The sequence below is a fragment of the Chiloscyllium punctatum genome, chromosome 26 (genome assembly GCF_047496795.1).
Source record: "Chiloscyllium punctatum isolate Juve2018m chromosome 26, sChiPun1.3, whole genome shotgun sequence".
NCBI lineage: Eukaryota > Metazoa > Chordata > Chondrichthyes > Orectolobiformes > Hemiscylliidae > Chiloscyllium > Chiloscyllium punctatum.
Genome location: NC_092764.1, coordinates 79,718,622 through 79,746,033, shown reverse-complemented (window position 1 = coordinate 79,746,033; position 27,412 = coordinate 79,718,622). Strand labels below are relative to the sequence as shown.

General features: G+C 43.7%; 1 protein-coding gene across 4 annotated transcripts in view; it reads left to right on the top strand.

Annotated features, from left to right (window-relative positions):
* Window positions 1-27,412, top strand: part of LOC140453217 (guanine nucleotide-binding protein G(o) subunit alpha) — a 227,345-nt gene that overhangs the window by 160,477 nt on the left and 39,456 nt on the right. For all 4 annotated transcript variants that reach the window (XM_072547779.1, XM_072547776.1, XM_072547778.1 and 1 more), the window contains exon 4: window positions 13,704-13,864. In XM_072547779.1, the coding sequence (XP_072403880.1) occupies window positions 13,704-13,864 (161 nt within the window). The remainder of the gene's footprint in view (window positions 1-13,703; window positions 13,865-27,412) is intronic.

The window sequence follows — 27,412 nt, the reverse complement described above, 5'->3', positions numbered from 1 at the left end:
GGCTCTAGATCTAATGGAGCTTAAACAAGGGGCATTTGAGCTAAGGAGTGGATCAGCTGATTAGGGTGCACAGGCTGTGTTAGATAAAACCACTCTTGACCATCCAGTTCTTTGTGTCTCTCTTTCTCTGGCCACTGTCTGTTCCTCCAGATTCAGTAAACAACAGTTCTGCTCATTGTTGTGAAAAAGTATCCATGCATCTCCCACTAATGCAGCATCTTTTGTTTTTATGCCTCTTGTTATTATTCATTGTCATTGTTCTGATCTAGTAAGCACTTATTCTCGCATGACCATTGCAAATTATTTCTCTAATGCATTTATTTCTGTTTCAAATATCTATTGTTGGGTTTACCTTAACACGCACTCCATAATTCAGTTGTTATGATGCTGTGCATCTGGCACAACAATCTGATGGGAAAAGGGGGGGGGCTGTAAATTTTTCATCAAATCAATAATTTAGTGACAATGCACACGCACCTCCATGGTGGTCTGTAAAGTGCATCGTCAGCTCGGATTAGTTGTCATGGTTACCAGTGTGCTCTATCATCTGGTGGAAGAGAAATTGGGATGTGAGAAAGAGATGGTAGTTGCCATTAGTAACAGTGACAAATGTGATTGATTGCATCTTAAAGACAGACAAGCAGAAAATGTCGCTGCTCCTCACTCGTCTCAGTTCTGAAGTCTCCGAGAGTTTACTGAACAGATCACATGTTATACCATGAACAGTTGCAGACATGTGTGAGGCTGCAACTCTCACAGGAGACTAAGAAGGAAGAGATTGTTTTATTACTGCTTCGTCATGTACAAAGGTTGCTTTTGCACATTCTATCCTGTGTTCTGCAGTACACAGCCCTGACATTAAATGCACGCAAGTGAAAGGTATCATCATGGAAAGACATCAAATAGATGGTATCTGACTGCCCACAGGCTGCCGAATGCTCATTTTCAGGCACTCAATCCAATATCTTCTATCATCCATTCCTAGAAAATTGGAGCTGCCCCCCACTCACAGAAATGAGTGCCCTTCCGTACTACAGCCCGCAAGTACTGTGGCAGTGCTACTGGCATTAGCCTGAGTGGTGGTACTCTATTATCTGGGTCCGAGACTCGTTGGTTCATATTTAACACCAGGGCCAGTGCAGGTACTGTATGCTGGCATTGCCGTCAACACTGAGGGAGTGCCACAATACCAGAGGTATCTCCTCTGGGAACACTAAATGATTTTGTGGCACAGTTTGAAGAGTAGAGAAATTCACTCAGGTGTCCTGTTCAACATTTATCCAATACCTACCCAACAACCACAGATTATCTGGTCAAATATGTGATTGATTTTAATAATAGAGTGGCACAGTGGTTTGCACCTCTGCCTCACAGCACCTGGGTCCCAGGTTCAATTCCACTGTGTGGAGTTTGCATATTCTCCCCGTGTCTGTGTGGGTTTCCTCTGGGTGCTCCGGTTTCCTCCCACAATCCAAAGATATGCAGGCCAGGTGAATTGGTCATGTTAAATTGCCCATAGTGTTAGGTGCATTAGTCAGAGGGAAAATGGGTCTGGGCGAGTTACTCTCGGTGTGGATTGGTTGGGCTGAAGGGCCTGTTTCCACACTGTAGGTAATCTAATCATTAATGATTGTAACAGGGTCAGCCAGGTGGACCTCATAGACTACTAACCTAGTCCAATCAGGGAACCTTGTCTGACAGCTATAAACAGGAGTGTTAGGGGTTCTGCTCACTCTGAGAGCTGTCTCTGAGGAAGCCAGACCAGTGTCAAGGATTCTCCACATCTGAATAAAGGGTGACTTGGTGGTAGGATACCAGCCTCTGTGGAGTTAGTTCAATTAGCTCACTGTGGGCTAGCCAGCTGCCATATTTCTCTATATAACAGCAGTGACCACACTTCAGGCATACTTCATTATTTATAAAGCATTTTGGGACAGCCTGAGGCTGTGAAGGCACTACATAAATGTAAGTCTGTTCTTCCTTACTGAATTTGTGAGTGTTGTGCGTGATCAAGCTAGTAGAACACATTTTCTTCCTGCTCATGGCAAATTTCAAAACCAATTTAAAAGTCTAGTGTTTCTGTTCCTTCATTAAAATGAAATAACATTTGAGTTTTAAGTGGCAATATTCAGAGTCTCAGTCATTCATACATGAATTTATCACTATGGTGAAAATGACATTGTGGACCTGGAGGCTTTTTCAATTAATATTAACACCTGGGTCACAAATTCTGATGTAGGTTTAACAGAGTGGTAGCAGTTTTACATGGCTGCACTAAAAACACTAATTAACCAATTAATGACAGGGAAATTAACTTGACTCACAGTACACATCCCAAGTTGTTCAATCAGATACAGTGCTGCTGTTATCAGCTGTTGCCTAGGCCTTGTGCTAGTCAGGGGATCACCAACAATATGGTGTGGTTATCACATCAGAGGTGGCATGTACTTTGGTGGATCTGGAGTAGATTTTTTAAAAAGCCTTGCTCATACAACTATGTTACCTAAAGTGATTTGATCCCATGTTTAGAACTGCACTGTTGTTTAACAAGGCATTGCAATGGGCTCCACATTGGAATCCACACTGTTCAGGGTGTATCGACATGTCTTGTGATTGTATCCATGGTGATTGCCTTCTACAGCATCTAATCCTAGCTGGGTCACATTTAAAAGCTATGCTAATGACAAGAGCAGCATAATCTATCAGAGAAAGACCTTTTGCCTCCTCGCGATAAATGGTGAATCTGACCACAGAACCATGCCTGTACATTTCCTGTTATCTCTTGTCCTCCACCCAGTCAGATGAAAAAGTTTAATTCTTTCATCTGTTTTCTGTGGCCCTTTTAAAAAGGCCTGTGGGAGAATCAGAGCCTAGGCCCTGAGAATTTCCTCAGCCTGCAACTGAAGGTTGTCACTCTCAACATTGAATGACATAACTTGCATTTACAAAGTGTCTTAAACCGATATTCTAGTTTGGTCGCATAGCCCTTGAGATCTAATGAAGTACTTTTGTGTGCAGTCAGTGTCACTACAGTGCTCAGCAAGATCCCACAAACAATGGAGGTTCCATTGGATATCATTTGTTGATGAAGTCATGTTGGCCAAGACACCACCAGAAGTTTCTCACTTCTCTTTAAAAGTTGGTTTGGCCTGAGTAGGTGCCCCCTCAATTTAATTCCTGGCAGCACAGCACTCTTTCCAAACTGTTCTTAAGTGTCAGACTTGACCATAGTCCTGTTGGAGAGCTTGAGCCTGCAGGTCTATGGAAGTAGAAGTCTGAATGCTCACAACAGAGCTATCAAATTGCCACTGCCTCCCTGCTGAAACCAAGACAGGAGGAAGCTGGTCACTAGAGGACTGGCTCATTGACAGGGCAGTAACTGGGACCAGTGGAAATGAGGCTACCTTTCAATTGGGAGGCAGTAAAAGGATTTTCTCTTGAAAGGTAAGAATACTTTATGGAGGGAATTTGCCCGGATGTTTAAAATTGACTTGTAATGGCACATCATTTAAGCTAATGTGGGAGCAAATGAAGTGTAAAGAGAACTGTACCTCCTTTATGAGACCGTGAACTCTCAGAGACCTGAAAGAACCCTATGGGGAGTGCCAACAGAATTCTGTCCATTACTACAGACAGGAATGTGTAATGGCTAGAATGAGGTCAGCCAGCTGGACCTCCGGTTGTTAACTTGGGCCAATTAGGGAGCCCTGGCTGACATAAAGGATGAATGTCAGCAATATTGGGGCCTGACTCATCAAAGGCTATGCGTTTGTAAATAAAGGGTGATTGGTATTGGGATGCAGGTCTTTAATTAATTATTTCAGAATGTACCTGCAAAAAAAAATGTGTACTCATGTCGGCAATCATAGCAGTGTCTAGGAATCTCATTCACCATTATGACTGTCTGGCTTTATGTACCAGTTTAATTCACCCAACTGTTGGTTAATCTTGTCCATTATGAGTTATCCAGCAAGTATCTTGGCGATCAGTGTGTAGAAAGAAATTACACTTTGCATGATATCCATTCAAGACCCAGCAATTAATTCATGTTTTGCTGAGGACTATAAAGCCAATGTCATCTGTGCATTTAGGCCTGGTTCAGCTCTGTGTTGCCAGAGATATGCAATAGTCCATTATGGGACTGGGGGAACTACACATTAAGATACTTGGTGCCAACTATTGTATAGGTAAAGCACCACATGTCAATGCAAGGTGATGCCTAATGCCCCTGGAAGCGTATGTGTAGTGTTTTCTCTTACAATACTCTGAAAGTAGTGCTGTCAACAAGCTCCCAATAATCTGGGAGCCGGTATACAGCTACCCAACTCTGTTTTCCAAGGCTCAAACCAGTTGATGTAGCTCAAAGTGTTTTGGTCACACAGTTAGTTAGCAGAGCAAACAACGATGCCTTTTTAAAATTATTTCTAATTTGGTATAAATTCCAGAACACAAGCTGTGAACCATTCTGAGTAGTAAAACTGGGAACGAGCAGCGTATGGCAGTGAGAAAGCTGTCAATCTCACTGATGTACTTGGTGTAAAGGTGTCGAAGATACCTAATTAAAGTCGGTTAAGCTGCAGGCAGTATGACATTTTTAAACAATTGGGAGACCAGGAGGGTGAGCAAGGATGTTGTGCCTGTATTAGTAAAGCTCACTGAGAGTGTACCTCTCAAACTCCACATGCTGTACCTGTGTCCCAGAACAGCAAAATAAACTGCCTGGTTTTACAGCGGAATGCTGTGCATTAACATTTCACAAATATAGTTTATCACTTTGGACTAGTCTTGTTCCTTTCTGCTCAAAATTGTTTTGCATAATTTAATTTTTGTAACTGGTCATTGTCAGTGCAACCTGGCCTAGTCTGAAAATGCTTATGTCAGATTCATGGAATGATATATCACTGAGAAATCTATTCAATTCATCATAGCAATGCTGACTCTTGAAAGAGCTTTCAGTATCTCCGTTCCCCACAATGCTATCCTTTTTAACACTTTTTTTAAGTACATGCCCAATTTCCTTTTGAAAGATGTATTGTTGAATCTACTTCCACTGCCTTTCAAGTAATACATTTGCAGATCAGAAGTCACAACACTGTGTGAAAATATCCTCACTTCAGGTTTGGCCAATTATTTTAGATTACTTACAGTGTGGAAACAGGCCCTTCAGCCCAACAAGTCCATACCGACACACAACCCACCCAGACCCATTCCCCTACATTTACCCCTCCACCTAATGCTACGGGCAATTTAGCATGGCCAATTCACCTAACCTGCACATTTTTGGGTTGTGGGAGGAAACCAGAGCACCTGGAGGAAACCCACGCAGACACGGGGAGGATGTGCAAACTCTACACAGAGAGTTGCCTGAGGTGGGAATTGAACCTGGGTCTCTGATGCTGTGAGGCAGCAGTGCTAACTATTGTGCCAATGTGCCGCCCACCTGTCTCTTCTGATTTTCCCAATCCTCCTGCAAGGGGGAATAGTTTCAGGTGCATTTCCTACCTTGTCATGGTCTTTAAGTTGTGTTATGCATTTTTTTTCGTAGATCCAATTTTGGAAACAAATATCCTCCTTAAAGAGCTGAAAATGTGTTGCTGGAAAAGCACAGCAGGTCAGGCAGCATCCAAGGAACAGGAGAATCGATGTTTCGGGCATAAGCCCTTCTTCAGGAATGAGGAAAGTGTGTCCAGCAGGCTAAGATAAAAGGTAGGGAGGAGGGACTTGGGGGAGAGGCATTGGAAATGCGATAGGTGGAAGGAGGTCAAGGTGAGGGTGATAGGCCGGAGTGGGGATGGGGGCGGAGAGGTCAGGAAGAAGATTGCAGGTTAGGAAGGCAGTGCTGAGTTCAAGGGATTTGATTGAGACAAGGTGGGGGGAGGGGAAATGAGGAAACTGGAGCAATCTGAGTTCATCCCTTGTGGTTGGAGGGTTCCTAGGCGGAAGATGAGGCGCTCTTCCTCCAACTGTCGTGTTGCTATGGTCTGGCGATGGAGGAGTCCAAGGACCTGCATGTCCTTGGTGGGGTGGGAGGGGGAGTTGAAGTGTTGAGCTACGGGGTGGTTGGGTTGGTTGGTCTGGGTGTCCCAGAGGTGTTCTCTGAAACGTTCCGCAAGTAGGCAGCCTGTCTCCCCAATACTTGCAGAACGTTTCAGAGAACACCTCTGGGACCAACTAACCCAACCGCCCCGTGGCTCAACACTTCAACTTCCCCTCCCCCTCCGCCAAGGACATGCAGGTCCTTGGATTCCTCCATCGCCAGACCATAGCAGCACGACAGTTGGAGGAAGAACGCCTCATCTTCCGCCTAGGAACCCTCCAGCCACAAGGGATGAACTCTGATTTCTCCAGTTTCCTCATTTCCCCTCCCCCCACTTTGTCTCAGTCAAATCCTCGAACTCAGCACCGCCTTCCTAACCTGCAATCTTCTTCCTGACCTCTCCGTCCCCACCCCAATCCGGCCTATCACCCTCACCTTGACCTCCTTCCACCTCTCGCATTTCCAACGCCCCTCCCCCAAGTCCCTCCTCCCTACCTTTCATCTGAGCCTGTGGACGCACTTTCCTCATTCCTGAAGAAGGGCTTATGCCCGAAACATTGATTCTCCTGCTCCTTGGATGCTGCCTGACCTGCTGCGCTTTTTCAGCAACACATTTTTCAGCTCTGATCTCCAGAATCTGCAGTCCTCACTTTCTCCTCCTTAAAGACTCTGTTCATCACTCAGTCCAATTTGTTTTTATGTGTAGCCCTTGCTTTTATTTGACAGGATGAATTTTCCAATCAGAACCACTAGAACTAAACAGAAAATGATCAATTAGAAGCCATATTTTCACCCTTTCAACACAGCATCAGATTCTTTTCTCCCAGTTTGGTTTTATTCAGCTGCCAGAAACACCTGCCAGTGTGAAAGAAATGCTGTGAAAATTTAGATGTTTGCATAATGTCCCAGTTATAGGAATTTGTCATCTATCTTCCTCTTGCAAGAGTGCTTTGGAAGAACCACATCAGCAGCACATTGGATCTATTTCTGAATCTTTATTTTAATCTTTGCGCTTCCATTTTGTATCAGAAGTCTGTTTGTTGCAGAATTTTCTGTTGCCTCCATCGTATTGAAACAGTAAATTTCCCAATGGCTACTTTTCAGCATTGACACTTTTGCAAGTATTGTGTCAATGTGTGGTTACTAGGGGTGGAGAATGATGCCAACAACAGATTACTCCGTTTCTAGCACCCTATCATTGATAGGAAAGACCAGCCACCTGACAGTGAATATCTGGAATTGTCTGCAGGTAAACCAGGTGCTGAGAGATGCTACCGTAGCAAGGATATTATTAAACTAGACAGAGTGTAGTAAAGATTTGGATGCTATCTGGACTGGAAGGTTTGAGTTATTTGGAGAGGCTGGAGCTTTTTCCCTGGAACATTGGAAACTGAGGGGTGACATTATAGAGGTCTATAAAATCACGAGAGGCATAGATAAGGTAGATAGCTAGCAGCCTTTCCCCAGGGTAGGGGAGTCTAAAACTAGACGGTATATGTTTAAGGTGAGATGGGAGACATGCAAAAGGGTCCAGATGGATGGGTTTTTTTCACACAGAGGGTGGTGAGTGTCTGGAACAGGCTGCCAGAGCTAGTGGTGGAGGCAAGTAAAGTTTTATAATTTAAGAAACATTTGGAGAGGGGTACATGGATGAAATAGATAAGGAGCAGTATGGAGCAAACACAGGCAACTGGGGCTCGTGAGGGCAGCATGGGTAAGGTAGACCTAAAGGCCTGTTTCCACACAGTAAATCTCTCTGACTCTATGTGCCAACTGTTACAGTGTCACCAAGAGCTAAAATCCTTGATGGAGTTGTTCTCCTATTTCCCCTTCCTCTGTCGGCACATTATAATGCTGCTGCCACGTAGGTGAGGAGCCATGAAGTAAACAGCAGAAACATGGCTGATGCTGTCACTCATTGAGTATCAGCGGTGAACTAATTCTTCAGAGGCCAGCATCCCATCTCCAATCACCTTTTATTTCCAAATGCATAGCCTTTGACAACAGCACTGCTTGTCACTGAGTCAAGCATTCAAGGGGCCGATATTCCTAACACTTGCCCTTTTGTGTCAGCCAGCGCTCCCTGATTGGACCAGATTAACAGCCCCAATCAGGGAACTTGTATTCTACGAGGTTACAACCAGTATCTGACTAGGGAAGTTGGAGTTGAGCATTGTATGGCTCTTTCATTGGGTTCTGACTGACCGTGCAAGGTGAGGGGAAGTTATCTGTGCTATATGCGGCTTGAAACATGTTAAAAAGAAATGCATCTATATCACACCTTCTCACATTCTTGGATTGTAAAGTCCTTTGCAACCAGTGAAATAGTTGTGAATATCTTCTTCCTTGGGATAAAGGCAACTCTCACCTGCACAGCAAATTCTGCTGAACAGCAACATATTGATAAACATCCCCATGCTCTGTCTACCCTCAGTACAGCATTTCAGTGAATGCCCTGGATTGGTGTTCTCCAACCTGGAGTGAGAGTTGAATCCACAATCCTCTGACTCAGAGGGAAACTGCTGCCTCTGACAATAGGGGTGCAACTTGGGCCCCTAATTCCTGCAAATGTAGCTGGGACTATCATACTTAGAGACAAAAAAACTGCAGATGCTGGAATCCAAAATAGACAGACAGGAGGCTAGAGGAACTCAGCAAGCCAGCCAGCATCAGGAGGGGGAGAAGTTGACATTTTGGGTTTAACCCTTCTTCAGGACTGTCGGTGGGTGTAGGGGAGCTGCAGATAAAGGAGGTGTCTGTGGAGGCAGGGTGGTGAAGTGGGGATAGGTAAAGACAGGGAGATGGTACAACCTGGTTGGTCAATGCCAGGAATGAATCCAGTTGGTAGCAGGGAGCGGTGGAAGGGAGGGGCTGGGGAGGGAGTCGGGGGATGGGAAGGGAGGTTGTTTTAATTGGAGAACTCAGTGTTGAGTCCTACAGGCTATAGGTTGCCCAGGCGGAAGACGAGTTGTTGTCCTTCTAATTTGCAGAATGCTTCATTGCAGCAATGAAGGATGCCAAGGATGGTCATGTCAAAAAGGGAGTGGTTGGGTGAATTAAAATGGGCGATGACTAGGATGTCCAGTCGGCCCCTGTGGACCTGGCTGAGATGTTCAGCAAACTGTTCCCTAAGTTTATGTTTGATCTCACCGATGTAGAGAAGTCCACACTAGGAGCACCTGATGCAGTAAGCTAGGTTGCAAGAGAGTCAGGTGAATCTCTGTCTCACTATCATAACTACCACAACCTATTGTTCACCACACACCTCTCCAAATCACTAGGGCAATCAGCATTAGTACATTGTGCCTGGAGCCAACAGCAGTCCCAGCCCTTCCTGAATAGTGATCCCTCTTTCTTGAAGGAATTCCCAGCTGGCATTTGTACAGCAACTCACTGACAGGTTTGGAGCTGAGGGAGTATCCAAGCCTGGGGGTACCCTACCCTCTCAGTCAACTAAGGTTCTGTCCCAAACAAGGTCAGACAGGTAATAACACTTCAGGCCCATCACCATTCCAGCCTGTTTCTCAAAGGCACCTGTATGTTTTCAGGTTTCACCTCAATTTGACAAGGCAAACTAGCAATGGGAGGAATCCTTTCAAATGATTTGTTGAAACCTTGTATCTGATTTACTGAATAAGACTTTCACTTCACGGATTTGAATTGTCAGGAAGCTTTTTCCCAGTATTCCAATGAATTGCATCTTTATTTTACCTGTCCTGTTCTTACATAAAACCTGAGCATTCCCTAACGCTTCTTAAGTTTTCCCAGCACTTTGCTGCCTTTCTGATATTAGATGGACGCCCCTCAACATAATGTACGATCACTTCAGTTTGTTTAAGACTGTATGAAATAAACCACACACCCTATTCTTTCCATTCTGTAACAGGTAATTTATAACTTGTATTGTCATGATTGACTGTTTGATTGTTCCAGTATATGTCACTTTTCGGATATTTAATGTTTGACATTTTGTGAAATTATGAGCCTCTGTTTGACATTAATGAGGAGCAGTGATGTGGTATTAAATTCTTCTCAAATCATAAGTCACCCTTGTCTGCTCCAACTCTCTCCAGTTTCATTCTCAGTCTTCACAAGAACTGTGTACATGTACAGAGGAACCTCGATCACCCGAACGACACGGGCTGGGGTAAATTGTCCGGACAATCGAATGTCGGATAACACAGTTTAGCCAAGCATCAGGACCTTGCAATCTTGTCCAGATAATCCGAAATTTGGATAATAGAATGCCGGATAATCGAGGTTCCTCTGTGTACATGTCTGTGCAGATAGAGCTGAGGGTGTCGCTGTGGACGGAGCTGAGGGTGTGGGTATGGACAGTGACCAGTGGGGTACCGCAGAGATCAGTGCTTGGATCCCAACTATTCACGATATATTAATGATTTAATTGAGGGAACTAAATGTAATTTCTCCATATTTACAAATGACACAAAGCTGGATGGGAGGGTGAGCTGTGAGACTCATGCAGAGATGTTGCAGTGTGATTTAGACAGGCTGAGTGAGTGGCCATATGCAAGGCAGATAAAATATCATGTGAAAAATATGAGGTTATGCACTTTGATAGGAGAAACAGAAAGACAGATTATTATCTGAATGGCTGTAAACTGAGTGATGGAAATATGCAACTAGACATGGGCAACCTTGTACACCAGTCATTGAAGATAAGCATGCAGGTACCATAGGCTGTCAAGAAGGCAAATGGTATGTTGGCCTTTATTGTGAGGGTATTTGAGTACAGGAAAAGGGATGTCTTGCGCAATTATACAAGGCCTTAGTGACATCACACCTGAAATATTGTGTGCAATTTTGGTCTCCTTATCAGAGGAAAGATGTTGTTGCGATGGAGGGAGTGCAGCAAATGTTTGCCAAACTGATTCCTAATTTGGCTGGACTGGCAAATGAGTTGAATCAGTTAGGATTATATCCACTGATGTTTAGAGCAATAAGGGGGAATCTCATATAAGCCTATAAAATTCTAACAGGACGAGGCATGGTAAACACAGGAAGGATGTTCCTGATGGCCAGGAAACCTGGAACCAGAGTTACAGTCTTAGGATACAGGGTCAATCACTTAGGACTGAGATGAGAGGAAATGTCTTCGCCCAGAAAGTGATGAGCCTGTGGAATTCTCTACCACAGAAATCAGTCAAGGCCAAAACAATGTCTGTTTTCAAAATTGAGTTGGAGTAGCACTTGGCTCCAGGCTGGACAGTTTCATTGCACTCCCAGCCAGTATTGCATTCTCCAGTAGCAGTGTATTGTATATATTCACCTCCAGCTGACATAAGAGCAGGAAAAAAGCTGGGGTCATTTTTAAGCAATGTGAAGCAGCTGCCTGGGTGTGAAATAGACACTTGTATGACACAATAAAAAGTCTTTATCTGATTTTAAAGTTCATCCTTGTTCAGTGCAGGTCTCACCCCACACCCATTCCTATCTTTTGATCCACTCCCAAGGGGCCCCAGCCTCTTTGTCATGTTGCTGATGTCATCACTGCACATGGAACTCAGTGATGTCATGACTGCACTTGGAACACGGTGACATTGTCACTGTATGTGGCACACAGTGACATCACTGCACATCGAACATCGAACACGGTGATGTCACTGCACGTGAAACACAGTGATGTCACTGCATGTGGAACATGGTGACATTGTCACTGCACGTGGAACACGGTGGCGTCATCACTGAACATGGAACATGGGGATGTCACTGCACATGGAACACGGTGATGTCATTGTACGTGGAACATGGTGATGTCACTGCATGTGGAACACAGTGACATCATCACTGCATGTGGAACGTAGTGATATCACTACTGCACATATGCAGACATCTCCTGCATCCTGTTTTGTCATGCCCAGCTGGTGACTCTGGCTGCATCTACATGTATGCTCGCAGCCCTATTGCATTAATTTGCACAAAATCCTATTCACCCTGTCATCCCTGTTCTCAATGACTTTACATTATTCTGATCTACATTGTTTCTTGTTCCGCATAATTTTAAAATTGTGGTTATCGTTTTTAAATGGCACCTTGTTCTTGCTCCTCCCTAACTCTGTAACCTTCAGAACTCCTGTGTAGTTCTATTCTGGCCTCTGGGGCAACCTCATTTTAAATATTCCAATGACAGCCTTCAGCTGTCTAGGCCCTACATCCTGGAGATCCCTTCATGAGTTGCTCCATCTCTGTGCCTTTTTCTCCTTTTTAGCACTTCTCTGAAGCCTTGCATCACTTATGAGAATTGGCCTCCCTTATCATCCACTTTTGGAAGTCTCCCAGACTTAGGCCTTGGGTGCATTTTGACCCTGTAAGAGCAGGGAAAGAAGGAAAGAACTGTGTCAAATCACAGAGCCATTTTTAGTATGAAGTGCAGAGCACTTGATATTGTACTCAACTGGCCTCACTGCAGAAAGCAATACCTGTGAACCTTATGTGGAGAGATGAAAGGAAGGCTTGCATCTCCCTCCTTGGAGCAGAGAAGGTTAAGAGAAAGTAATGTTCAGAATAATTGGAGAAAAAACTCTTTACGTTGACAAGAGAGTTGGTAACCAAAGAAACCAGGTGGAGATGACTATTCATCTTCACACAGTGAATTGTTATAATCTAAATGGTGATGAAAATGGATGAATGAAAAAATTGGGACAATAGCAACAATAACGTCATGAGAACTGAAGGGTGATGGCTGCTGTTGAGCAGTACTAGGTGCACCTGCAGTGTTGTTATAGTTCCAACAAAGAATGACACATGACTTGGAGGGAAATTTGTTGGTTCGTTGTATCAATTGAGGTTAAGTACACAGGGAGGATGTTGGGTGAGTGGTTACTTGAGCACATAAACAGACACTGGCATAGGAGTTAAGTAGAGTCCTTCACTAACTGGATATTAGATGTGCAACAGTGATGTTCCAGTGCATCTCCTGCCTTGTCCTTCCAGGGTGGTTTAGAAGTAGCTGTTGAAGAAGCCTTGGTGATTGCTGCAATACGTCCTCCATATAGTACACACTGTTGGCACTGTGCACCAGTGGTGGGGGAATTGATGTTTAGGACATGGATGGGTATCAATCAGGCAGACTACTTTGTTCTGGATACAAAAATTATTCAAAGTCAGGAAGTGGAAGGGAGAGGCAAACTTAGCAAAATTACAATAAGGAAGGATGTAAAATTCCTGGAGGTGGTCGTGAGTCCTCCAACATTGTTCCAATAATCAATTTAACCCCTGAATGAATAAAAGTTCGCTGAATAAACTACAACCCGAGGTAGTTGTTAAGCCTTGGGGACGAGCAGGTCCTAAGGGTTGAGTCAGCAGCCCAGCAGTTGACCTCAGCATCACTGTTCCCGGAATCCTGTTTTTGGATCATAATCCTGTACCTCTCCCACTAATTGGCTGCAAAGTGTGTGTATGTGTACATTTGCCCATTGTGAGAGATGAAAGAGAGAGAGAGACAGAGAGAAGGGTGTTGCAGAGTTGTCATCACTGGTGAGGCCATGACCTTCAATTTCAGGATCCATCGTCATTACCTCTTGCATTGAGCTGATGGGCTTCCGGCTGTCTTTTGACATAACACGATTGGCTCATGGCAGTCCTTTAGTATGATGTGACTGGCTTGTTGCTGTCTCGTTCTGATACATCTTCTCATTCCCCACAGGCTGATGCTAAAATGGTGTGTGATGTAGTGAGTCGAATGGAGGATACGGAGCCATTCTCTCCGGAGCTGCTGTCTGCCATGAAGCGACTTTGGACAGATTCCGGGATGGTGGAATGCTTCAGCCGTTCCCGTGAATACCAGCTTAATGACTCTGCACAATAGTAAGTACACAACCAAATGGATTGTACACAGAGGGTTCATCTTTGTGCAGGGTGTCACAGGAATTACTAGGCTAAGTGGCATTAGCTGGCGATTAAAATATATTTCAGTGGCCAACCAGCTGTGAGAACCCACCATCAGGTGCTAAAGCCTGAAGGCACTGAATTAAAATGTAATACCTGGCCATGACAGACAGCACACTACGTATTTGGGAAAATAACTAATAGAAACTGCCAGGTGCTGGCGATATTTTAAAGCTTCATCAGAAACAAAAATAGGAAGGAAATATTTAGCCATAGTCTCCTAAGGGCCATGGGTATCTCTTTCTGTTAATGAGAGACAATTGGATATATCCATCTGTTGCTTAAGGATTAGAAAATGGCAAATGCAATGATAGTGAGATAATGAATAGAACCTTGAATCGACTAGATCGAATATATATTGTGCATATTAAACAGATCTGAAGAAGGCAATAATGAAACAGGGAGATACTTAGAAAGTCATTGTGGTTGTGTGGAATTGAGGTCAAGTGTGATGAGTTGACTTTTTTGAGGAGATGAGGAATCGGGTGGATAGGGAGAGTCAGGCACTTGCCCATCCTCCAACAAGAGTACTGGCAATAGACCAGCCATAAGACCAGAGACTCAATAAAGACTTAGACACCCTCGAGAAGATTTTGTGACTTTTTCCCACCCTTTTAGAAGGCAAATGGCAGGCTGGGAACGGGGCCAAGGGCAGAATGTTGACATTGGAGGGACCTCAGTGAGGCAAAGAAGCCCACATAGATGCTCCATCACTGGAATGTGGGAATGGTGAGGAATCCAGGCATTGGAGCTTTGTGAATGATCTTTAAAACAAAAGACAAAGATCCTATGGTGGGAAATTTGCTCAAACTCTTGTTGACGGTGTGGGGGGGGGAGAGTGCAGGAAGCACATTTACTGGCAGATTGGGAGGTATTTGCACCCACCTGCCTCATGGGAATAGGGGTGCCCATCCCATCCTGAGAGCCTTGCCAGTGACCATTGTACATGGTAGTCATGGGTGTAACATTCAGGAGCTCAGCTCACAGAGTCTGAGGACTGGTCTGTTCAGTCCTTAATCTAACTGGAATATAGTAGATTGGCCCACAAAATTAGATTGTGGAGAGAAGGGAAACCTCTGAAGTGGATAAGAAATTGGTTCAATCTGATGCACAGAATTGGAACCAAATGGAAGTTGATGATGACCAGAGTGTGTAAGGAATCTGTGCTTGGGCCTTTGCGGCTGCACAGTACATGTGTTATTTGAAATTCATCCAAGTTTGTTGGAAACTGTGAAGGTTCAAAATCATTGAACAACCAGGGGATGTTCTGCACAAGATTTGAGAAAGAACCTCAGAGATCCCATATGGTGCGGTAAAGCTAAATCCAAGATCGTGAGAAAATGGCAAAGTCTGAAATCAGGGAAAATTAAAAATGGCGAGATGGGGTCACTGGGGCCTTAGATTTACCAGCTTTACAAACTTTGGTGAATGGGTGAAACTGGCAGAGTTGTGAGCAGTTGTCAAAAGGAGCAGTGATTGAAGAATAAGTGAAAGACAACAATGTCTGAGTTTAGAAGCCATTCCAGTGAACCACAAGATCCTTTGTAGCCTTGAGGCATGACAAAACTGGGAGGCTCCCCAGAACAACCAAAGAATCAGTTTCTGGGGCTGAGTCAGACTCCAGCTCTACCCTGCAGTTTCTGGCTTCTGTCACTAGATGCTGCTGGCTGGTCATACTCATACTGTGGGGACCTCTAGTGACAGAGCCTGAGCACTGCAGCGTCACCCTCACTCTTTTTCCACCTATCAGACCTCACCTCGAAGGATTTAGCAATTGTACAAGGCAACTTTGAGGAATTATTCCAGGAATGATGGGTGTTCACATATACTGTAAGTGTCTGTTTTTGAAATAATCGCATTGTAGGAGCCTCCTGCTCCTGCTTCTGAGTGAAATAATGGAACAGATGTGCTTGCTGTGTGAAATAACTCCACAGAGACCAGCATCCCATCATCAAGTCACCTTTTATTTATATGTGGAAAGCCCTTGACACTGATCTAACTCCCTTAGAGCCAGCTCTCAGAGGGAACAGAACCTCTGACCCTCTTGTTTATATCTGGCAGCCAGGACCCCCGCTGATTGGGGCTATTGATCTGGTCCAATCAGGGAAATCATAGTCTATGAGGTCCACAGATCCTTCTGCATCCACAGTCTGATATTGGATTATGATCCAAAAACAGGATTCCGGGAACAGTGATGCTGAGGTCAGCTGTCTGGAATTGTGTCCAGAAAATGTAAAACCATTACAGACTCTTCCAGTGGTGGTACCACCAGGGATGTATCTGACAGTGGGAGGCAGTTCAGTGTGTCCGTGTTCACTACTTGGCCTCCCGGACAGTGTTCCAACTTGAACTGACACCACTGAATTCAACCTGAAGCTATGGGCGGCACTGCCTTGTCCTCTTTAAATAGACCTAGCAGGGGAATCTGTTGTCTGTTATTACTACAAAGTTACATCCATAAAGGTATTGGTGGAACTTCCTGACTCCAAGCATGATTGCTAAACTTTGCTTCTCTATCTGGACATATTTATGCTCTGAGTTAACCAAAGTCCTGAATACATTCGCTATTGGGTGTTCCTGTGCATTGGACCAGCTATGAGCTAATGCTACCCTGATGCTGTACGGGGAGGGTTTGCATGTCAATACTAGATCTCACTTGAGATCATAGTGTGCCAACACCTTAGAGGATAACAGCTGCTTCTTCACTTCCTTGAAATCTATGGCTTGGCTACACAACCATTTCCAAGGTTGACCCTTTTTTGATCCAAAGATGCCAGGTTATATATGAACTTTACGTAATAACTCACCAGCCCAAGCAAAGACCTAAGCTCCAGTATAGTCATGGGAGCTGGGACACCTTTGATCACCCTCACTTTACCTTCCAATGGGTATAACCCAGTCTTGTCAACTCTGTGGCCTGTGTAGGTCACTTGGGCTGTCTGGAATACAGAGTTTTCCCTTCTAAGGTATCCACCTGCCTGGGAGAAACGCCTAAGGACTGTGTCCAAGTTCTCTCTAAGTGTTCCTTATTGATCTTCCCTGTTATTAGCAAATTACCTAAATAAATGGCGACCAGGGGTAGACTTTGTGAAATATTTTCCATCATCTTGTATATTGGTACAAACCTTTATGGGTTCTAATTCTAGCATAATTCTGGGAAACCACGTCAAAACACAAATGCAAATACGCATGGCTCACATCCAGTTCGTGAAAAACAGCAACCCCCACCCTTCCAACTTTGCATATAAATCCTCAATGCAAAGGATTGGGTATTTATTCAGCTGCAAAAAGTAATTTACTGTTTGTTTAAAATCCCCACAAAGGCAAACTGACCCATCAGACTTCACAATCGATATGACCGGTGCTACTTATTCTGCAAACAGGACTGGTTTGATGTTTCCTTCACTTTCCAGCCTCCTGATTTCTGCCTCTATTTCTGCCCCTAAGGCCTGCCCTGTGCCATTTGCCTTGCAGAATTGTGGTTTTCTTCCTGGTCAATGTGCAAGGTAGCCTTGGCTCCTTTGATAGTCCCTCGACCTTCTGGGTATTTATTTAGGACTTCACTAAAAATGTGTGGAGCCAATCAAGCTGAAACTCTCTCCACCAATTTTGCCCCATCAAGCTTGGGTCCAAGCCTTTTACCACAATCAATGGTAACTGAACTAGCTGCCTCTCATAAAAGACTGAAACTAAAGTCATACCCTTAATCTATAAATGTTCCCCAATATAGGTGCTCAGTGTAGCTGAGGTCTTGTGCAAATCGAGTGGTTGGAGTCCGGAGCAAATTTTGTTAAAGACTAGTTCTGCGACCACTGAAATAGCTGCACCAGTAACCACGTCCATTTGAACCGGATGACCATTTAACCCAGTGTTTATTTCGATTGGTTCCCATGTGGATGTTGCTAAGCAGTTTAAATGTTCCATCCAATATAAGTGGACTTGCCAGGGTGTGCACTCTTCTCAATACTGGCCTATGAACTCACTAATTCAATTTAGGTCTAGTGGAACTCTTACTGTCTTGAGTCCATATACCAGCAGCAACTACAATGGTTCGCCGGCCTGTTTCCTGAAGGAAACTTTCACTGTTTGACCAAGGCTTGCTTTGTTTTGGAGTTTTGCTATCGGCTGACCTGTTCAGGATCTGTCCCTGAGTGTGGTTTTGCAAATTGTCTTCATTCAAGTGGTGTTGCCCAAGCTCAGTCAGACTGGTGAGGGTGACCACTTCAGTTGGAAAGCCCTGCAACTCATATGCTCCACTTGCTGTATTTTCCAGTTGTAGTGCCTGTTTGAAGTGCAGTTGGGCTTCTACAAGTAGGTGCTTTTCCATGGTTACATCATTAATCCCACTCTCATCGCCACTGAAATAACTGTACAGAGGCTGGTATCCCATCACCAGGTCACCTTTCATTTACACATGGTGATACCTTGATACTGGATCAGCTCCCTCAGAGCCATCTCCCACAGTGAACAGAACCTCTGACCCTCATGTTGGTATCTATCATCCAGGGCTCCCTGATTGGGGCAGTTAGCCTGGACCAATCAAGGAACTCATTTTATGAGGATCATTTGGCTGACCTCCTTCCAATCACTACACGGTGATGTCAGGATTCCTTTCAACACATCATTGATTAGCTGTCAGTCCTCCCCAATCAGGAGATCAGCAGTAGCCAGGAGGAAAACTGGAGGTCGTCATTGTGGGCCAAGTCAACCATATCGTTTCACATAATGTCAGTCATCACTGTCCTGCCCTATCCAGTCTGTCCTTATCATTAGTCAGTTCTCAATGATCCTATGTGTCTGCCATGGCTTACGTTGGTAGCATCTCGTCTCTGAAGTAAAAGTTTGGGAGGATGCATGTTGCACTTTGGAACTCGAGCACAAACACAAGGATAACACCCCGGGGCAGTACTATTTGAGGTGCCACCCTTTCAATTGGAAGGTTGAACAGACGGCTTGTTAACCGTAGGTGCCTATTAAAGATCCCATGAATCCCACTATTTCAAACCAAAGCACAGGAGTTCTCCTCAGTATCAATAGCTACCGCTTGACTAGAATCTCTCAATCAATTATGTGGTCATTGCCACTTTGCTGTGTGTAGGAATTTAACTGTGTGTTATCAGATGCTGCATCACTTACTTTACAACAGTGACCACTACACTTCAGAATTACTTCATTGTCACATCCTTTGAGGTATTCAGTGCTCATAAAAGGTGCTATTTAAATGCAGTCCTTCTTTATCTTCTGTGAAACATTTGTTGCACTCACCCATTCCATAATGATCCGGAAGAAATGCAGGTGGTCGGTATATGCACAAAAATATCCAATCACAAAGCAACATGCACCCGCCATCCACACTGTACCAGTCACTGTCTGACAGTGATACCCAGAACATTTTGGAATTGAAGAAAGTGATGTGAAGAGAAGTTGTTTTTGAAATTCTTCCAGATGAAGAGAAGACTTTGATCGACACCTTTATTAAAAGTCATGGCAATTGAAGTCATTTTTCAAGCCTGCTCACAAAGAACTTTCCTACCTGTGGGTCTGGGTCTGTGAGCCCACGATTAATTCAGCCGGTACATCTGGAATTTGTGTAGCTTGTGTATTTGTTGTACAGTCCATGTATATAGTGTTCTGGTTGGCTTGAATAGCCTGGAAGGTGAAGGCCTGGTGGTCTCATCACTGGATTATTCATCTACAGACTCTGGTGGTCTCATCACTGGATTATTCATCTACAGACTCTGGTGGTATCATCACTGGATTATTCATCTACAAACTCTGGTGGTATCATCACTGGATTATTCATCTACAAACTCTGGTGGTATCATCACTGGATTATTCATCTACAGACTCTGGTGGTATCATCACTGGATTATTCATCTACAGACTCTGATGGTATCATCACTGGATTATTCATCTACAGACTCTGATGGTATCATCACTGGATTATTCATCTACAGACTCTGGTGGTATCATCACTGGATTATTCATCTACAGACTCTGGTGGTATCATCACTGGATTATTCATCTACAGACTCTGGTGGTATCATCACTGGATTATTCATCTACAGACTCTGATGATGTTCTGGGGACCCAAGTTCAAATGCCATGGTGAAATTTGAATTCATTTTTTTTAATCTAGAATTAAGAGTCTGACGATGACCATGAATTCATTATCAACTGTTGAAAAAACCCATCTGGTTCACCAATGTCTTTTAGGGAAGGAAACTGTCATCCTTATCCAGTCTGGCCTACATGTGACTCTAGACCCACAGCAATGTGGTTGACTCTTAACTGTCCCTTGGGCAACTAGCAATAAATACTAGCCGAGCCAGTGACAGCCTCATCCCCTGTCTTGATCATGCAATCTTCTCCATGAAACCAAAAATGTGGATGAAGGTCTACTGTACCCAGCTAATATATCAATTAAGTGTTCTAATGAGAATAACATTCTTACAATTTTTCTCTTTCTGATTACTTTTCTTAAATTATGGATAATATTGGAAAAGCTAGCAATTTACTATATTGCCCTTTGGTGGTGGGGGGCTGCCTTGAACTCTTGCAGTGTGACGAAGATATGCCCACAATCATGTTGACTGGGGAATTCTTTGGCTTGGTGTCAATGAAGGAAAAGCAAACAGTCAGCAAATATTGATCAAGCAACCTGAAAATGCTGCTGTGCTCCATGATTCCCTCAATTATTATGGGTTGCGAATTGTTCTTTTCATCCAAAATATACATTCCATCCCACGTGTGTGTGTGTGTGTGTGTGTGTGTGTCTGTGTGTGTGTGTCTGTGTGTGTGTTGTGAGAGAACAGGAATGGGGTTAGCCCTGCAAACATCAGCAAGTGCTGGCTCCATCATTACATGACCGTGTGAGTCTGTCCTTGACTTGCACATTCTGTGAACATATATTTGTAATCCACTGGCATAACTTAGATCGAGCTGGCTTTGTAACTCTCAAATATATCCTATTGTGTTACTGACAGTGCAGAAAGACCTGGGAGATCTGCAACAGAAAAGAATGGCTTACATGTGGTGTGGGCGGATACAATAGCAATGTTTAAGAAGCATCTTGACGGATATATGAATAGACACAGAATAGAGGGATATGGACTGTGTGGAAGAAAAAGGTTTTTAGTTTCGAAAGGCATCCTGTGTTGGCGCAATCTTGGTGGGCCAGAGGGCTTGTTCCTGTGCTATTCTGTGCTTTTTTCTTTGATCATTGGTGTAGGAACTTGAACAATGACATAGTACGTCACTACCACTCAAGCACTTCTGAAGTTTAGTCACTGCTGGAAGAAGCAATCTGCAGAATGCAACCTTTCCACAACGAGCGATGAGAAACAAAACATATAATCTATTTAATGGTATTGTTTGAGGGATAAATGTTCATCAGGACACTTGGAAGAATTCCCCTTTTCCTCTTCACAATAGTGCCATGGCCTGTGAACAGATAGATGCTAAATTTACTGCCCCCTTCAAAAGGCAGCACTCCCAATAATGAAGCACTCCCTCAGTTAACTGATAAAATGATTGAAGTCCCCAGCTAAATGGATGATAGAACTGAGTGTTTTTGTACTTATGACAAGTGTTGCACTCTACTTTAATTCAATGGATGAGGAACGGATTTCCAGATGATAACACCATCTGCAGCAAGTTCCAGAGGCAGATTGAGTTTTCCAATAAATTTGTATCATCGATAGTCACAGGTGAGGTGCCGGAAGACTGCAGGTTGGCAAATGTGGTGCCACTGTTTAAGAAGGGTGGTAAAGACAAGCCAAAGAACTATAGACCAGTGAGCCTGACCTCAGTGGTGGGCAAGTTGTGAGAGGGAATCCTGAGGGACAGGATGTACATGTATTTGTAAAGGCAAGGACAGATTCGGGATATTCAGCATGGCTTTGTGCATTGGAAATCATGTCTCACAAATTTGATTGAGTTTTTTGATGAAGTAACAAAGAAGATTGATGAGGGCAGAGCAGTAGATGTGATCTATATGGACTTCATGAAGGCGTTCGACAAGGTTCCCCATGGGAGACTGATTAGCAAGGTTAGATCTCATGGAATACAAGGGGAACTAGCCATTTGGATACAGAACTGGCTCAAAGGTAGAAGACAGAGGGTGGTGTGGAGGGTTGTTTTTCAGACTGGAGGCCTGTCACCAGTGGAGTGCCACAAGGTTCGTTGCTGGGTCCTCTACTTTTTGTCATTTATATAAATGATTTGGATGCGAGCGTAAGAGGTAAAGTTAGTAAGTTTGCAGATGACACCAAAATTGGAGGTGTAGTGGGCAGCGAAGAGGGTTACCTCCGATTACAACAGGATCTTGATCAGATGGGCCAATGGGCTGAGAAGTGGCAGGTGGAGCTTAATTCAGATAAATGTGAGGTGCTGCATTTTGGGAAAGCAAATCTTAGCAGGACTTATACACTTAATGGTAAGGTCCTAGGGAGTGTTGCTGAACAAAGAGACCTTAGAGTGCAGGTTCATAGCTCCTTGAAAGTGGAGTCGCAGGTAGAAAGGATAGTGAAGAAGGCGTTTGGTATGCTTTCCTTTATTGGTCAGATTATTGAGTACAGGAGTTGGGAGGTCATGTTGCGGCTGTACAGGACATTGGTTAGGCCACTGCTGGAATATTGCATGCAATTCTGGTCTCCTTCCTATCGGAAAGATATTGTGAAACTTGAAAGGGTTCAGAAAAGACTTACAAGGATGTTGCCAGAGTTGGGGGATTTGAGTTATAAGGAGCAGCTGAACAGGCTGGGGCTGTTTTCCCTGGAGCATCGGAGGCTGAGGGGTGACCTTATAGAGGTTTACAAAATTATGAGGGGCATGGATAGGATAAATAGACAAAGTCTTTTCCCTGGGATCGTGGAGTCCAGAACTAGAGGGCATAGGTTTAGGGTGAGAGGGGAAAGATATAAAAGGGACCTAAGGGGAAACCTTTTCACACAGAGGGTGGTACGTGTATGGAATGAGCTGCCAGAGGATGTGGTGGAGGCTGGTACAATTGCAACATTTAAGAGGCATTTGGATAAGTCTATAAATAGGAAGGGTTTGGAGGGATATGGGCCGGGCGCTGACAGGTGGGACTAGATTGGGTTGGGATATCTGGTCAGCATGGACGGGTTGACCGAAGGGTCTGCTTCCATGCTGTACATCTCTATGACGAGCATCTTGTAGTGTTTCCATTGTTATTTGAACAGAGATGTCACAGGCTGAAGGATACTTGGGGATACTGTTGTTGAAGCTGATGCCATTGAAGGCTGGGTCATACAAGACTAAATATCTCACTGATTTTGAATAGAACTAGGAAATTTATAATTCTACATGACCTCCATCAAGGAATGTTGAATTTGACAGCTGGTTTGCTAATTTGGAGGAAGCTATGATCAAATTTTCCTCACCGTATTTAAATCACTTTTGGAGTACTGGATCCAGTTCTGATGAATGATGCACAACAGAAACACTCTGACCTTGGAGACAGTGGTGTGAACAGCATTGGGGCTGATTGCTGGCAGAAGATAGCACAATTAAAAGGAAACCTGGAGAAAAGTTGGGCTTTCTGGCTTGGAAAGCAACATTTTTGAGGTGATCTTATTAAATTAAGCAATACAGGCAATCTATTTAAATTAAACAGCAAAAGTAGAATGATGGGACATGGGGCAAAGGTAACTTTAGGACAGGAGCTGCTATAAACAAAGATAATGCAATACAGGCAAAAGACCAAGGACCAGGAGCAATTGGAAAATGACATGGAGGGTGTTGAGGAGTTAGTTAGGCACATTCTGGCAGAGGAACTAAAACGGATCTAATCTCATCCTCTTCAGTGATTATGTTATGTTCTTTGAAATCCTCTGAACTATGATAGCCAAACAGACACGACTGCAGCTCTCTCCAGTTACCAACAGAGGTGCTCTATTGTAGATTGGAAAAGTGGTCAGTTCACTGATTGTTTACAAGTTTGGCATTGTGTACCATAGGAAGCGGTTTACTGTCTTGTGGATGTTCATTTTCCTTGAGAATTGAATTCCAGTGTTTTGGGAGTATTTTAAGAATCCTGGGTTTGTAAACATGTTCCTGAAAGGGGGGGGGGGGGGTTGTTGTGGGTACAGAACAACAATTTTTAAAATGTAACAGCTTGCATTTATACAGCACCTTAAACACAGGAAAATGGCGCACGCCTCACAGGAGAGTTAGCAGTCAAAATGACAAAGACATAAATTGTTAAGATAGATGATTAAAGGAGGCCTTGAAAAAGGAGGTACAGAGGTTTAATGAAGAAATTTGAGCTTGAAGCCCAACACAGTGACAAGGTAGAGAGTGTGGTTGCTGCATCATAAACATATACTTTATTAATGATGGTGTCTATTGACTTCCCCTGCAAACAGAAATGACAATTAAACATGAACCCAGTCCCCCATTTGAAATAACAGAAAAAAGGGAGCAACACAGGCCCAAGCAGCAGCCAGTTGGAAAGGACTGAACCAGGTGAGTCAAGGGATAGCACATGCTTGCGGAGTTAACAAGACCAACATAAACAAAACCATCTCCGAGAAGCAAAAGGTGACTTTCACTTGCAATATTATTGTTACATTAGAACACTGGGCAGGCCTTGTGTTGCTTCTATGTTGGTATACAGTTGATAACAATGAGAAGGACTTGGGGCTGTGTCAGCTGTGTCTGACTGTAGAAATGAACAATAAAACTCATTAAATTAGCGTTGCTTAATTGGTCAATTTATCATGTGTTTCTTAGGCATAAATAATAGGTTTAGTAACTGAGTAGTTTTAATTCCATTCAACTGTTAAAAACTAAGTTGAAATGCCAGCCATGAACAAAATAAAGATTTCTCACTTCTTGGCTAAATAGGAAGAATTTTCCATGAAATTTCAATCTCCAGTACTACAGTTGCCAATGCTCTTCATGTTCCAAGTCACTTGATCCTCCACATCTTTTAGATGCCTTGTCAACTGGCCCTGTGCATAACCGCACCTCTCTTGACCTAACTCCGGTGGTATACCCTGGGGGTTTTATCACATTCCCTCTTACCCCATGACTCAAACTAACCTCATGGTGCACAGTCTTCCTTCAGCAATGAGAAAATTGTTGGCTTTACTCTCAATGAAGCAATCTTTCTCTTATCTCCAATATCTTTGTAACAAATGAGCAAAATTGTTGAAAAGCAATGAAAACAGCACGCAGTTAATTTTAAAAGGCCCAATATTTATTCTCGTGTGATGTTCACAGCCCTATCCTGGAGATGATTCTTCCATTCCTGGGGGTTCCAGGGCACTTTGGCAGAATTGGCTTCCCGACTTGATTTCTACTCACATTTTGCAACTCGCTGTTGGACAGTGATTTTCATCACAAGCGACAGTCCTTCACTTACTCACGGGCAGGCTGTACTCAGTTCAGGAATAGCCCAGGAAGAGTGAGCAAATTCAAGATGGCAAACAAGGTGAACTCATTAGAAATCAGGAGATTTGTGTTCCAGACACTGTTGAACTTGTGCATTGAGATGACACAGCAAATTAGTGAGTGGTTTATTAATAGCTCAACATCACCAAGAGATCTCTTCACTTCAGTACTGCTACAAAGAGTCTTTCAATGAAAATCCACTCCCTCGGGCTAAAGAATACAGACTCTGTTTAATGAAATGAGGTTGAACCTTTCCATTTCTGAACCCTAACTGCTCCCAGATGGTTTGATGGATGCAGCCTTGGACATTTATCTTTTGCACTCTGCTCAGGGCCTGTTCAAAGGCCCTCACTCCCTTTGTTTTGAATGATGTGAAGTAGGTTTTATGTATGTTGGTAGCTAAGTGCACCAGGAGGGTATGTCATAAATACCGACAGCCAGCAAAGTTAACAATGTGAAAGCATGGAGAGTTTGGATTCGAAGCAGTTTCAATAAAATGTTTGTAAATCCAGCAGAAACAATTCACAAAGGAAGCAGTCAGCACGTGAGGGTAAAAAAGACAAGAGAGTGGGAGATTGCAAGGAGGAAATGGAATGACAGGAGATAAAAGAAGCAAGATGGTGAAAGTTGCAGCAAGGCAGCATGTGTTGCTATTTTGTTTGCTGCACCCTGGGCTTCCTGAAACAAAATTGAAATATTGCACAGGCTATTGGAATCCTCCTAGCCTCAACAAAAACATACACTCGACCAGCTGATTACACTTCCATCAGCTCAAAAGAGGCAAGCACAGGGGATTATAATAATGTAGCACATAAATCTCATTCTAATGGATTATTATCATATTAATTGAGTTTTTGGTGCTGTTTTAGAATTATAATATTTCAAAAGGTAATATCTCAATTGTGATAGCTTGTCTGATATTGTGTATGAAATAATGACATACAATTACAGTATAACCCATTTAATCTCCTGCGAGCTTCTGTTCGCTGCCTGCCACACACAATGCATCAGTGTAATTACATAAGGCCATTTGGAAATCTTGTACAATGTATCAGCCCTGTATACAGGAGGAGTGTTAAGCTCTTTGCAGGGCACCGTTGTACCAGGATCTTTCCCTTTTGAAGTCTCGCTCATTGAGTTGGGCATTGTCATTCTTACTTAGAATTCTCTTCAATGCACTGGCTCCTGTTTGAATGCAATATCATTCTCAGAACTTAATTAAAAAGGGTTGAATAAATTAGTGACAACAGTATATTCTCAAAGAATGAGATTACATTATTTGGCCCATCAGCCCATTCTATCCACATTGTTCTACTCAGGCCCGTGTTCTGACCGATGGAAGGAATAGACTTCCGGATCAGATTTTGACAGCAAGTTATACTCACTGTTTGTACTCCTCCACCCACAACCTCCCACCCAACACACACCCCCACACCCCCCACACCAAAACACACCCACACCCCCCACACCAAAACACACCCACACATCCCCACACCAACACACACCCACACCCCCACTCACCGACATTCATTTGCTCCTGAATTGTCAGAGAGGCAGGTAGCGAGGAAGATGAATGTGGTTGACACAGTTACTGCAGTTGGGAAGTTGTTCCATGTGAATGAATAGGCAGTAAAGATGTCATGTAGGGCTAGTGGTGGATGAGGGAAATGGAGAAGATGTTACAGGCGATAGTGAGAGTGGTAGAATGTGAATGTTGGTGATAGGTGGTTACAGGAAAGGAGATAGAATGGGTGTGAGGTAATAGAGAGGAGGTGGTGGTACTTAATGGTGGCAGAATGAAAAAGATTGTTGACTTTCTTCCTACAGTGCTGGGCGTTCTTCCAGCTGGCTGATTCTGCTTTAATCGGGGTGGGCAATCTCTGGCCAGGCTGGCATGGTCTGTGGTGTCTTGACTGTCTCTGCTGGTCTTGGGGCAAGAGGCATTTCTGCCTGTGCACTATCTCATCCAGCAGAGTCTCCAGGTACCTGTCCACACACGTGCACTGATTGAGGGCAGAGCAGAATGAATGTGACAGAATCTTGGTT